At 32.1% G+C, this 14592-nt stretch overlaps 1 protein-coding gene across 4 annotated transcripts in view; it reads right to left on the minus strand.

Moving 5' to 3' along the window:
• LOC143048069 (suppressor of lurcher protein 1-like) overlaps positions 1-14592 on the minus strand; it is a 330279-nt gene that overhangs the window by 45741 nt on the left and 269946 nt on the right. For all 4 annotated transcript variants that reach the window (XM_076221514.1, XM_076221512.1, XM_076221515.1 and 1 more), the window contains 2 exons: positions 13336-13562; positions 12536-12553 (listed from right to left, as the gene is read on the minus strand). In XM_076221514.1, coding sequence (XP_076077629.1) covers positions 12536-12553; positions 13336-13562 — 245 coding nt within the window. The remainder of the gene's footprint in view (positions 1-12535; positions 12554-13335; positions 13563-14592) is intronic.

Below are 14592 nucleotides of genomic sequence, written 5' to 3' on the forward strand. Positions count from 1 at the left end.
TCAGAATCTAATTTTAAAACAGAAATTCAATTAGTTCAAGTCGTGACATTCATAAAACGATTCTGACATGTCTAGATAAGAGAGACATAATATAACATGTTCTTGGAATCAGAATATGTCCGATAGTTATACTCTCAAAACCAGATATGTAATTTCTACTCAACTTGTTCAGAGAAATAAACTATTGCAGTTAATTTACAGATAAATCCATCCACAGACAAAATGCTAGAAAATCCTTTATAGCCAAGCAACTTAAAAACAATCAATAACAGTTTTACGAGAGTTTGAAATTTTATTTGAAATTAAACTTGAAGAATTTAAGATAGGTCATAAAACTGTTCTTTCTATTAGAAATAAATATGGTTTTAAGGCCCTTGTGAATTCAATGAAAATTAAATGCAAGTTCCATTATGCAACCATGGAAACAACAGAGAAGAAAGACACATCTGAATCTTTAGTTATTTCTTACATTTCTAAGATCTTCAGTTCAAATAAGATTTCCTGAACTATCTTATGACTGGTATCTCATATGGAAATGGAACATGATATTTATTTACATTTTTTAAAAGTTACAGAGTTTATAGTTTCCTGTGTTTTTTTCTTGTTTTGTATCCTCACTTGTAATATTATTGTCTTCTTTCTCCAATCTGCTGTTTTTGTCTGAATAAGTGCATATGTATCATTAAAATTGCCATTTGACATAAATGGGTAAAATGCAATGCATTAATGCTTTAAAGCATATTTTCAGCATTTTATTGAAAAATCCTTTGCAAAAAAATGTAAAATATATGTCACATTAGTTGTAGACATTTTTCTGAGTAAACAATTTACTTATTTTGTTGAGTGGAGGTTTGACAAGATGATATTCAAAAGCAATTTTTAAATAGTTCATTCAATCAAGAACCATAACTCCTCATGCAATCATCAATATAAATTTTGACCAACATTTTGTAATCATTTATAAGAACATTGGTTCTTGTCCATTCGTTTTCGTTGCGTTTTGTTATTTGATTTTGCCATGTGATTATGGACTTTCCGAACTGATTTTCCTCTGAGTTCAGTATTTTTGTGATTTTACTTTTTTTTGGTCATAATTCTGAAGTTATTGCATCCTGTCTTTATAATACCCTCCATAAAAAACAAATTGACCAGAAAAAAGTTGCTATAGAAGACATAGGGTGTGGTGTATACGTAAAAAACAACAACATAATTTACTTTTGTTAACATATATATTCAGAGATTATGTCTTTTTTAATGATAAAAAAAAAGATGTGGTATGATTGCCAATGAGACAACTGTCCACAAGAGACCAAAATGACACAGACATTAACAACTTATCTGCTTAGAGAATATAACCGACATAATGAATACAAATTGTACCACAATGTATGAATTCTTGCACATATCTGCTTAGAGAATATAACAGACATAATGAATACAAATTGTACCACAATGTATGAATTCTTGCACATATCTGCTTAGAGAATATAACCGACATAATGAATACAAATTGTGCCACAATGAATGAATTCTTGCACATATCTGCTTAGAGAATATAACAGACATAATGAATACAAATTGTGCCACAATGAATGAATTCTTGCACATATCTACTAAGAGAATATAACCGACATAATGAATACAATTTGTACCACAATGTATGAATTCTTGCACATATCTACTAAGAGAATATAACCGACATAATGAATACAATTTGTACCACAATGTATGAATTCTTGCACATATCTGCTTAGAGAATATAACAGACATAATGAATACAAATTGCAGCACAATGTATGAATTCTTGCACATGGATTTTGATTGAATCTTGTAAGGAACAGTGATTACTAAACTGGAAATCAATATTGAAATTTCTTAACTCGACTTGAAATATGGAGATTGCAAGCTGTAAAACTTCTGATCAATACACAATTCTCAAGCAATCCCAAAAAACATAACATGATCTATAGTAGCTGTCGGCTAAATACACGTTTACGCTGACCCAATCGATAGTTACAAGGGGGAGTAATCAAATTATCTCTAAGAACTAATCATTGTTCATATGACTTTCACATCACACGAAAATCAATCGTCTTATTTTATGAGTTTTGATTAAAAGTTGCGATTTATGTTTTCCTCTCTTATTAGACATTGATAGACATGAGGTTATTGACCTTTAGATTCTACCTACTGTGCACAAAGTAATAAAACTACAAAATAATATAAAGGAATGTATCAAAAACTGCCAACTAAATCCAAACACATTTATAATGCACTGCTTTTTAAACATCAATTTAAAGATTTAAAACCTCCCTCTTGGATTGCAATCTCTCATCCTTCCAAGTAAAACAATGCTTATAATATCAAAAAAAGACTTATTTTGTTGAATAGACGGGATTTTTATTTTTTTATTTTGTTATATTGGTTATTTCAAGCATTTCTGTCAAGTTTTGTCAAATCAGTTCAATAGTTTGAGAAAAACCTAGCATAATGTAAGATGGCATCTACAGCAATTCGAGCAAAATTTCTTCCAAAAAAATCCAAACCAACCTACATTATGAAAGATTAAAGAACCTTAGTGAGCACACTCACACACCCCACATCCCCACATTGTCATTGGAGAAATGAAATAAGTGTAAGGAAAGAAAATTGTTTAAGAAACAAGAATGTGTCCAAAGTACACGGATGCCCCACTCGCACTATCCTTTTCCATGTTCCATGGACCGTGAAATTGGGTAATTATCTAATTTTGCATTAAAATTAGAAAGATCATATCATAAGCAACAAGTGTACTTAAGTTTCAAGTTGATTGGACTTCAGCTTCATCAAAAAAAACCTTGACCAAAAACTTTAACCTGAAACTCCCCCTTTCATTTTCTATGTTCAGTGGACCGTGAAATTGGGGTCAAAAGTCTAATTTGGCTTAAAAATTAGAAAGATCATCTCATAAGCAACAAGTGTACTAAGTTTCAAGTTGATTGGACTTCAGCTTCATCAAAAACTACCTTGACCAAAAACTTTAACCTGGATGGACGAACAGAACCACAGACGGACCGACGGACGAACGAAGCCACAGACCAGAAAACATAATGCCCTCTACTATCGTAGGTGGGGCATAAAAATAATTGAATCATAATTTCCTGTCAATATGCACATCTTCCTAGTATGTCCTTATTATCTACTAATTTTCATGAAATTCTGTTGTGTTGTTTCAGAGGAGTTGCAATGACAAACTGTTGCAAAAGTACATTGAAGCAAATAAGTTCAAAGGAGCATAACTCCTAGAAAAAAAATTAAATCATAATTTCCTGTCAATATGCACATCTACATAGTATGTCCTTATTATCTAAAAAAGGTTTCGTGAAATTCTGTTGTGCTGTTTGAGAGGAGTTGCGATGACAAACTGTTGCAAAAGTACATTAAAGCAAATAAGTTCAAAGGGGCGTAAACTCCTGGGAAAAAAATTGAATCGTCATTTCCTGTCGATATGTACATCTACATAGTATGTCCTTATTATCTACAGATATGTACATCTACATAGTATGTCCTTATTATCTACAAAGTTTCATGAAATTCTGTTGTGTGGTTTGAGAGGAGTTGCGATGATAAGAAACAGGACTGACGGACAGACTAATGGACCTAGTCAAAAACATTGTACCCTACACTACTTTGTTGCGTGGGGTATAAATATAGTGTGGACAAAGAAATGATCAAATGTTTATCTCATCTGCCTACAAATGTTTTCTCCTGACCTAACTCAGGAATCTGATGTTCAGTGGTTGTTGTATGTTGATTTGGTTCATAACTGTGTCTTGGTTTTATATATAGATAAGAATATTGGTTTTGAATGGTTTTACACCAGTCATTTTTGGGGCCAGGCCAGGACTTTATAGCTTGCTGTTCCTCGTGAGCCAAGGCCCTAAAATGAAGACCGTACTTTGATCTATAATGGTTTACTTTTACATATTGTGACTTGGATGGAGAGTTGTCTCATTAGCACTCAAACCACATCTTCTTATATCTATCTAACATGAAAACTACACAAGTTTCAAAGTCAATAGTATAAAAAAGAAGATGTGGTATGATTGCCAATGAGACAACTATCCACAAAAGACCAAAATGACACAGACATTAACAACTATATGTCACCGTACGGCCTTCAACAATGAGCAAAGCCCATACCGCATAGTCAGCTATAAAAGGCCCCGATAAGACAATGTAAAACAATTCAAACGAGAAAACCAACGGCCTTATTTATGTAAAACTAGAGGCTCTAAAGAGCCTGTGTCGCTCACCTTGGTCCATGTGAATATTAAGCAATGGACACAGATGGATTCATGACAAAATTGTGTTTTGGTGATGGTGATTTGTTTGTAGATCTTACTTAACTAAACATTCTTGCTGCTTACAATTATCTCTATCTATAACAGTACTTTCTGTGGAAAATGTTATTGAAAATCTTCAAATTTTAAGAAAATTGTTAAAAATTGACTATGAAGGGCAATAACTCCTTAGGGGGTCAATTTGACTATTTTGGTCAGTGACTTATTTTTAGTTCTTACTTTGCTGTACATTATTACTGTTTACAGTTTATCTCTATCTATAATAATATTCAAGATAATAACAAAAAAACAGCAAAATTTCCTCAAAATTACCAATTCAGGGGCAGTAACCTAACAACCGATTATACGATTCATCTGAAAATTCCAGGGCAGATAGATCGTGACCTGATCAACAATTTTACTTCATGTCAGATTTGCTCTTAATGCTTTGGTTTTTGAGTTATAAGCCAAAAACTGCATTTTACCCCCATGTTCTATTTTTAGCCATGGCGGCCATCTTGGTTTGTTGGCCAAGTTACCGGACACATTTTTTTAACTAGATACCCAAATGATGATTATGGCTAAGTTTGGTTAAATTTGGCCCAGTAGTTTCAGAGGAGAAGATTTTTCTAAAAGATTACTAAGATTTAAGAAAAATGGTTAAAAATTGACTATAAAGGGCAATAACTCCTTAAGTGGTCAACTGACCATTTTGGTCATGTTGACTTATTTGTAGATCTTACTTTGCTGAACATTATTGCTGTTTACAGTTTATCTCTATCTATAATAATATTCAAGATAATAACAAAAAAACAGCAAAATTTCCTCAAAATTACCAATTCAGGGGCAGTAACCTAACAACCGATTATACGATTCATCTGAAAATTCCAGGGCAGATAGATCGTGACCTGATCAACAATTTTACTTCATGTCAGATTTGCTCTTAATGCTTTGGTTTTTGAGTTATAAGCCAAAAACTGCATTTTACCCCCATGTTCTATTTTTAGCCATGGCGGCCATCTTGGTTTGTTGGCCGAGTTACCGGACACATTTTTTTAACTAGATACCCAAATGATGATTATGGCTAAGTTTGGTTAAATTTGGCCCAGTAGTTTCAGAGGAGAAGATTTTTCTAAAAGATTACTAAGATTTAAGAAAAATGGTTAAAAATTGACTATAAAGGGCAATAACTCCTAAAGTGGTCAACTGACCATTTTGGTCATGTTGACTTATTTGTAGATCTTACTTTGCTGAACATTATTGCTGTTTACAGTTTATCTCTATCTATAATAATATTCAAGATAATAACCAAAAACAGCAAAATTTCCTTAAAATTACCAATTCAGGGGCAGCAACCCAACAACGAAATGTCTGATTCATCTGAAAATTTCAGGGCAGATAGATCTTGACCTGATGAACAATATTTCCCCCATGTCAGATTTGCTCTAAATGCTTTGGTTTTTGAGTTATAAGCCAAAAACTGCATTTTACCCCTATGTTCTATTTTGAGCCATGGCGGCCATCTTGGTTGGTTGGCCGGGTCACTGGACACAATTTTTAAACTAGATACCCCAATGATGATTGTGGCCAAGTTTGGTTAAATTTGGCCCAGTAGTTTCAGAGGAGAAGATTTTTGTAAAAGTTAACACAGGACGACGACAACGGACGCCGGACGCCAAGTGATGAGAAAAGCTCACTTGGCCTTTCGGCCAGGTGAGCTAAAAATGAACGAAAAACAAATATGTAACACATAAACAAACGACAACAACTGAATATACAGGCTCCTGACTTGGGACAGGCACATACATAAATAATGTGGCGGGGTTAAACATGTTAGCGGGATCCCAACCCTCCCCCTAACCTGGGACAGTGGCATAACAGTACAACATAAGAACGAACTAAAAAAATCAGTTGAAAAAGGCTTAACTCATCAGATGGACAAAAATATAAGTGGACGTGGCCGGGTACTTATACATCCCGACACAAAAAGACACAATGAACAGATCTGAGAGTACTCGCAGTAATCTGACATCTAGTTCAAAGCCACTAACAACTAATAAAAAAATCATGCATCTAAGACTAAACTATCAATCCGTACACATCCAACATCCAATGGATTTAGTGTAAAGACATCATAAACAGCCAGAGAAAAACATGACCAGACCAAGACTAAAGGCCGGGGCAAATGAGATGTGTCAATGCTATACATTAGGAATAGATAATCATTGACTTATCATAAGTGGATCCTCAAACTTTAACAACAAGTTTTTACCTCTGATCGAAGGATGATTATATTTATTTGAAAGCATTTTAACCAACTGATATTGCTTGATGCTTGCTTATTGGCAAAAAAGCTATATTTATAATAATTTTCAACAAAATCTAAGCAAATACTACATCTCAGAATATCATTTTACAATATTCAAATGTTTTATAATATATGTCCCTACTCTCTTGATACATAAGTTATCATTAAAGACCATAAGATGAGCTCACAAATATATTTCACATAGAGTATAGCTAGGGGTCCATAAACTGTCTATTTCCACCTAGGACAAACCTACATTCAAACTTCAGCTACTTTAATAATGCAATTTTCTAAAAAGTAACAATGAAAATAACACGTTTGATGTAGGAGGATATTCTAGACATTCGTTTTATGATCTACAGATTAACCTAAACTTGAGTAGAAATTAAGTATTCCTTTTAACAGGGGGGATACATTTTCACCATAATCTATGACTCAAAATCATGTATTAACCTTTTTATATTTATTAACATTTCAATGTGTGAAATTTTCTCTCAGCAATATATTATTATAACACATAATAGGGATTGAAAAACTAACATAAAACTTCTGCTTACTCATTGCACTTGCATAATTTTCATGATAGTTTTATTATAGATATAGGAAGATGTGGTGTGAGTGCCAATGAGACAACTATCAATCCAAATAACAATTTATAAAAGTAAACCATTATAGGTCAATGTATGGCCTTCAACACGGAGCCTTGGCTCACACCGAACAACAAGCTATAAAGGGCCCCAAAATAACTAGTGTAAAACCATTCAAACCGGAAAACCAACAGTCTAATCTATATAAAATAAAAAAAGAGAAACCAGAACCACATATAAATTACATAAACAAACGACAACTAGTGTACATCAGATTCCTGACTTAGGACAGGTGCAAACATTTGCAGTGGGATTAAACGTTTTAATGGATCCAAACCTTCTCCCTTTTTCTGAAACAATAGCATAACATCACAACATAGAAAAACACACGGTAAAATATCAATTGGCAGGCTTAACTCAATCAAAAAACGTACATTAATACACTATAAGCGAATAAATTTGATCTGCGATATCTGAATGCAAATGCACAGTTAATAAAATATAAGGGACAAACTTTCAAGGCCAAAAAGCAAACAAACAAGTCCAAACAAAGCCATGGCAAGTCACCACTACGAAATATTTAACCCTTCAAAAATATTCACTTTAGGAAAAAAAAACGGTTTTAAAAAATACAGGTAAATCTTGAAGTTTATACAAATGTAGTAAGAAGAAGTGAAACTTAGAATACATTCCAAATAATCAAAGCTGGTATATAGACAAGATCCATATAAATATAAAATAACAAAAAAGCATTATAAACAGTATCAACAGGTCGAATTAACAAGAAAATATGGTTTGAGAGTACTCACAGTTACTGACAGCTAGTTAAGGTGGTACCTAACACTACAGGGAGATAACTCTGTAAAATCAGCAGAACGTTTTAATGACGTTGTGTTGTAAAAGGAATATTAAGCTTCTCATTGATCAAAATTGGTGTTTGTCAAATAGCTATATAACCAGTGTAATTTTTCTGACAAAACGGTTGGTTCAAATTTTTTTAAATTTTTATCTTTTTGTCAAAGAGTCAAAGTAAATACTTTGTCAAAATTTTATGAAAATTAAACGAGCCAAATTAATTTTAGTGAAAGTGTTGGGTATCACCTTAAAAGCCAAAAACCATTTATAATAAAAAAAATTCGTAAGGGTTCCACGGAACCCGGTGTCTCGCCTACTTTTTCTGTTAATCGCAGACTCAACAAAAATGAGGAAAAACATCAATAAAAATTTCCCTCACGATACTGTCTTTTGATTGAAAGAAGCTTCCAAGTTTGGTAAAAAAATCCAGGATAGTTTATGAATCTAATAAATGTTTTATAAACTTTAACTGCAGACTGTATGTAATGTTAACTGGAAGAAAATTTAAGTCCATTTATAAGTAAAATACGGAAAAAGTGAATTTTTTTTTTACAAAATTAACTTCTGAATAATATCTTATGATCAGAAATAACTTTTTGTCTAAGTTTGGTAGAAATCCAGGATAGTTTAAGAACATTATAAAAATTTTAAAAACTTAAACCACAGAGTGAATGTTTTGTTTCTGGCAAAAAAACTAAGTCCATTTATAAGTAAAATACGGAAAAGTGAAAATTTATTTTTACAAAATTTTCTTCTTGATACTATCTTATGATCATAAACAAGCTTCTGTCCAAGTTTGGTAGAAATCCAGGATAGTTTAAGAACATTATAAAAATTTTAAAAACTTAAACCACAGAGTGAATGTTTTGTTTCTGGCAAAAAAACTAAGTCCATTTATAAGTAAAATACGGAAAAGTGAAAATTTTTTTTACAAAATTTTCTTCTTGTCAGATACTATCTTATGATCATAAACAAGCTTCTGTCCAAGTTTGGTACAAATCAAGGATAGTTTATCAAAGTTATTAAAATTTTAAAAACTTTAACCACAGAGTGAATGTAATGTTTCCTCGCAGAAAAACTAAGTCCATTTATAAGTAAAATACGGAAAAGTGGAAATTTATTTTCACAACATTTTCTTCTTGATACTATCTTATGATCATAAACAAGCTTCTGTCCTAGTTTGGTACATATCAAGGATAGTTTATGAAAGTTATTAAAATTTTAAAAACTTTAACCACAGAGTGAATGTAATGTTTCCTCGCAGAAAAACTAAGTCCATTTATAAGTAAAATACGGAAAAAATGGAATTTTATTTTTACAAAATTTACTTCTGGATACTTTCTTATGATCATAAACAAGCTTCTGTCCAAGTTTGGTGGAAATTCAGTATAGTTTAAGAAAGTTATTAAAATTTCAAAAACTTTAACCACAGAGTGAATATTTGTGGACGCCGCCGACGACGACGACGCCGACGACGACGGAATGTAGGATCGCTTAGTCTCGCTTTTTCGACTAAAGTCGAAGGCTCGACAAAAATCATGCATCAGAGACTAAAATCAACTAAAACACATCCCAGGGATTTAGTATTTTAACGTCATGAACAGTCAGAGAAGACATGACTTGTGCAATGCCAAAAATAAATGTATCGACAGGTAGTAGGATAGTGAGGAGCAACTTCTATAGAGATAAAAATTTAACGTGTCTGTGTCTCTATACATCCCTCCTCGAAAGAAGATACAATTTAGTTATGTTTTAATTTGCTAATGACAAAATCGATATTAGTGCCAATGTAAACTATATTCAGAGATCTAATTACAATATTGGTACGATAACCTTTACTTATAAGTTTGTTTAAAGGTTCGATGAGTTTACACGGATCACATAGTGATTTCCTCGCTTTAAGTACAATTTTATCATAAAATTTAGGATGTGAAATACCATTTTTAATAAGTTTTCTACAGGTATAGCCAAATTTACTAATCAAATCTTTGTATCTATGAAAGAATTTAGTAAAAGTTTTAAGTAATTTATGGTATCGAAATCCCTGACACAGCAATTTCCCAGTGATGCATTGATTACGTTCGTTAAAATCTATGACATCCGAACACACACGGGCAAACCGAACAAGTTGGGATATATAAACAATGTATGATGGAGCCAAAGGCACATCGCCGTCTAAAACAGGAAAATTAACAATAGGAAATGAAAAATCGTCTCTTTTGTTGTAAATTTTAGTATGAAGTTTCCCGTTTGAAAGTAAAATGTCTAAATCTATAAAAGGACAACTGCTGCTGTTTATGTTAGATTTAGTTAAAGTAAGTTCTTTTGGGTAAATTTCTGAAGTATATTTAGAGAACTGTGGATTATTCAACGAAAAAAATATCATCCAGATAACGGTAGGTATTTTTGAATGTTTCAACCAAATATAACAATGATGGGTCTTTACTGAGTTTGGTCATAAACTGGGATTCATAGCAATATAGAAATAAATCTGCTATTAAAGGGGCACCAACTGTGCCCATAGGAATACCTACTACCTGACGATACACTTTATCGCCGAAACGTAAATAAATGTTATCTAGCATAAAATTTAAAGATTCAATCATATCCTCACATTTCCAGTAAGTGTATCTAGCATACTTTCCCTTTTCGTTACAGAAAAAGGCTTTAAACAAGTTACAGCAAATAAAATAACAATGAGATTTTTCGAAAGACCATTTTATCAAATACAAAATCTTTTTCTTTATAAGATTGTGTGGAAGTGTAGTGTACAGAGTAGAAAAATCATAACTGTCAACAGAATTGTAAGGACCATTGAAAGTATGTATTTTATCTAAAACCTCTAAAGAATTTTTAACACTCCAAAAATAATTAATACCATTATTTTCATAAGCTATATTACAAAAGTTAATAACCAGTTCTTTGATAGTAGTAAGGGAGGTAGTTAGAAGCACTGATAGATTAGTAGTAGAACACTTACTCCAAGCAGAGATGAAACGGAATTTAAATGGTTTTTTGTGAAATTTTGGTAACCAGTACATGGTAGGGACTTTCAAATGTTCGGAAGATGCTTTAAGCTGGGTAGTGGCAGTGGTATGCTTGTTAACGATTTGACTCTCTGTGGTGCGCACTGACCTGAATGTAGAGGAATTGATAATTTCGTTTTGAAGAACTTCCTTGTAGTATATGCGTCACACCACCACTACATTATTGGCTGCCTTGTCTGCCGGTAAGAACACAAACTGCTCTGCGAGTACCTTTTTATTCTAGAAATGGTAATATCATGGTTCCTATTATTAATTTCAGAATTGTTTTCTAAATGAGATATTTGAATATCAACAGTATTCATAATTTTATTCAAATAACTGTATAAAGATTTTTTATCAGATTTTTCACGTTTGCACCAATTTTTACAGTAGCAAGACAGAGCGTCTTTAATGACCTGACGACACTATTTCCAATCTATTGAAGATGAAGGACAGTATTCCAGACTTTTCTTTAGAAAAGTTATGACCTCACCGTCTTCGACGATGCTGAGGTCTCCTGTAATAACAAAGCAAAGCTTTTCACAAGTCTACATTTCCACTTGACAAACCTAGTGAAAATATTATGTCTTGAAGGACTTACAGATCAATCTAAGAAAAAAAGATTTGAATGGCAGTCAATTCTGTCCTAAATATCCAGTACCAATATATATAGCTATGTCAAGTTCAATTTGAAATTTGCAAGGCACAATATGAATATGATCACACGACTGTTCAGCACACAAACCAGTTTAACTGTTGCATTGATAAGTACTACAGCTTTAAGATATTTATGACACAGCAGTATGACAACATCAAAGAAACAACTAGACAACAGTGAGAAGACGGACAAAGTTGGTGGACTATACAACTATTTTGGAGAATTTCATGTGCCCAAGATCCTAATACTTTACATTTCAAAAATGTTCATAAATGTAAGTTCTGTTTTTATAAAACCTACTTCAAATGTTCACATTTTAAAGGGAAACTCAGATTTTTTAAATCAATATTCAATCAAAATTTTCATTTTTATGATATAGTAATTTTGTCCTTATAATCAAATATTTCACAATTATAAATATATTTGCTGATTTTATGTAGATTTCCATTCAGGAAATATTGGCATAAGCAAAATTAGAAGAAGAAATTTTAGAGAAACTCATTCATGAATCTTTTTGAATTTTCCCATTCTCATTTTGTTAACATTAAATACTCTTTTATAATGTACTGTTTGTGATGAAGTTCAATTATATTTCCTAATATTTTACTAGAAATCTTTTAATTATGAATATGGAGCTGATTTTTTATTTACATGAAAGATTATCAAGAGGAGACAGTGTAAAAGGGGAAAGGGTTCAACACATAATTACTCAAAGAAAAGATAAACAAATACACAAGTTTACTCATAGAAAGGGTTAACAAACACACATGTTTACTCACTAGTTGTTGTTGAGTAATCTGCATGCAAAATAGTTGAATGAGTTAAAACTGAAAGCTGGCAAAGAAGGATAACTCCATCTCAAATATTGACAAATACAATATTATCTTACATGAAAAGAATCACAATATTTCTCCATTCATACGTTTTTTATCTGTCTACATATTTTTATTTCAGTCTAAGTAAGAAAATGTCACATGCATGACAAAAATATTACTACATCATGGATTTCAGGGTGCATTATACACACCAAATTCAACACATATCATTTAGATCATATTTGTTAAATGATATTAACAACTTTATTGCTATTTTGTGCATTTTTCCTTTGATCTTTTTTTTGTGATAATTTTTCATATCATGCTACTTCCTTGAGATGGAAAATTATCGCTAGAAACTAAGGAGGCCTGTGGCGTTGCAAATGAAATTGACATGAAATTGACAACGTCCTCATATGTAAAATATTGATAAATAGATTATCATTGGTCATCTCAACTCAATTGCTTTTCTTGCTTTCGCCGTACCGGCTCAAGCAAGAAAACAATCTTGTTGAGATGATCAACGATAATCTACAACTCTACAACAGATTTAGTCCACATGTATAGTTGGTAACAACAGCCAATTTTGAAGCTGACTATTATCTGAATTTTTTATTACATGCGAAGGCCAATATTCATTTTACATTTTGTAGTTTATACATTAAATTACATAATGAATCATCAGATGAAAAACAAGATGAATCATAAAATCATTCAAATGTGCACTACTGCTTGAAAATCAGACAAAGATAGATAACTCTTACCTGGATTGCTATATGAGGGTGAATTGGAATGTGATTTGTGTTGAAATGTATAATTTGCTGCAAATCCTTGGCGCTGATTTCTACCATCTGACAGAAATTCTATATATAGATATGGTGTCGTAGATTTTACTTCCTCTTGGTTCCTTATACCACATAAATATTTGATTAAAGGCTGAGAACTATTCATACCATCATAAATTGCTATTCTATCGGAACTTTTACTACAACTGCAAATACAAAATATGCAAATTTAAAACAGAATTCTCACTGAAAATGAACAACAGAAACCTTATCACAAACTTTTATATTAATTTGCAAACATGACATCATTTAACAATGTTTGTTTAACAGAAAATTTCAAGCTTGGGAAAAAAACAAACACAAATGCAGCTTTAAAGTGGCCTTTCGTAGAATAATTAGGTATGGTGCCCTAACCATGAAGTTTGATATGTGAGACTCAATTATACAGAAGGAATATTTTTTATTTTTTTCAGACACTCGATCATAAACAATATGAATATGGAAACCAGAGAGGACATGCACAATATCTGTCCTGCATAATAAAATAAAAGAAGAATGTATTGTTATGAAACAAATGTCCTTACTTATTAGCTTTGCAATTTTTCAAGCTAAACAGAGACATATCTCTGGAATAGTGAATGATTCACTGCAAAAATTTGTCTGTGCGTTGTGGTTCTTAGCATAGTGTATGATTTTCATGAAATTCGATGAGACAAATTTAAGTTAGAGTGTGGGAACAAAAAAATATGCAAGTTTCCATGTTAAAAATGGGCATAACTTTAGAACCTTAACTGTCAAAATTTAAACTCTGTCTGCGAATTTGGTTCTTAGAATTGGTATAAGTTTTATAAAATTTGGATGATGAAAACTTAAGTAAGAGTGTGGACACAGAAAAATAGCAATTTTCTAGTAACAAAGGGGCATGACTCAAGAATGATGAGTGACTAAGTACACGATCAAACTCCAACTCTGTCTACAAAGTACATGGTTTAGTTTCTTACCATTGTGTATAAGTTTCATAAAATTTGGATGAGGAAACCTAAATTTAGAATACAGAAACAACAAGTGTACATAGTACATGGATGACCCACCCCAAATATCATTTTCTATGTTCAGTGGACCATGAAATTGGGGTCAAACTCTAATAGGGCATGAAAATGAGAAAGATCATTTTTTTAGGGAATATGTGTACTAAGTTTCAAATTGATTGGACTTCAACTTCATAAAAAACTACAT

Source organism: Mytilus galloprovincialis, chromosome 10, assembly GCF_965363235.1.
Source record: "Mytilus galloprovincialis chromosome 10, xbMytGall1.hap1.1, whole genome shotgun sequence".
NCBI classification, from domain to species: Eukaryota; Metazoa; Mollusca; class Bivalvia; order Mytilida; family Mytilidae; genus Mytilus; species Mytilus galloprovincialis.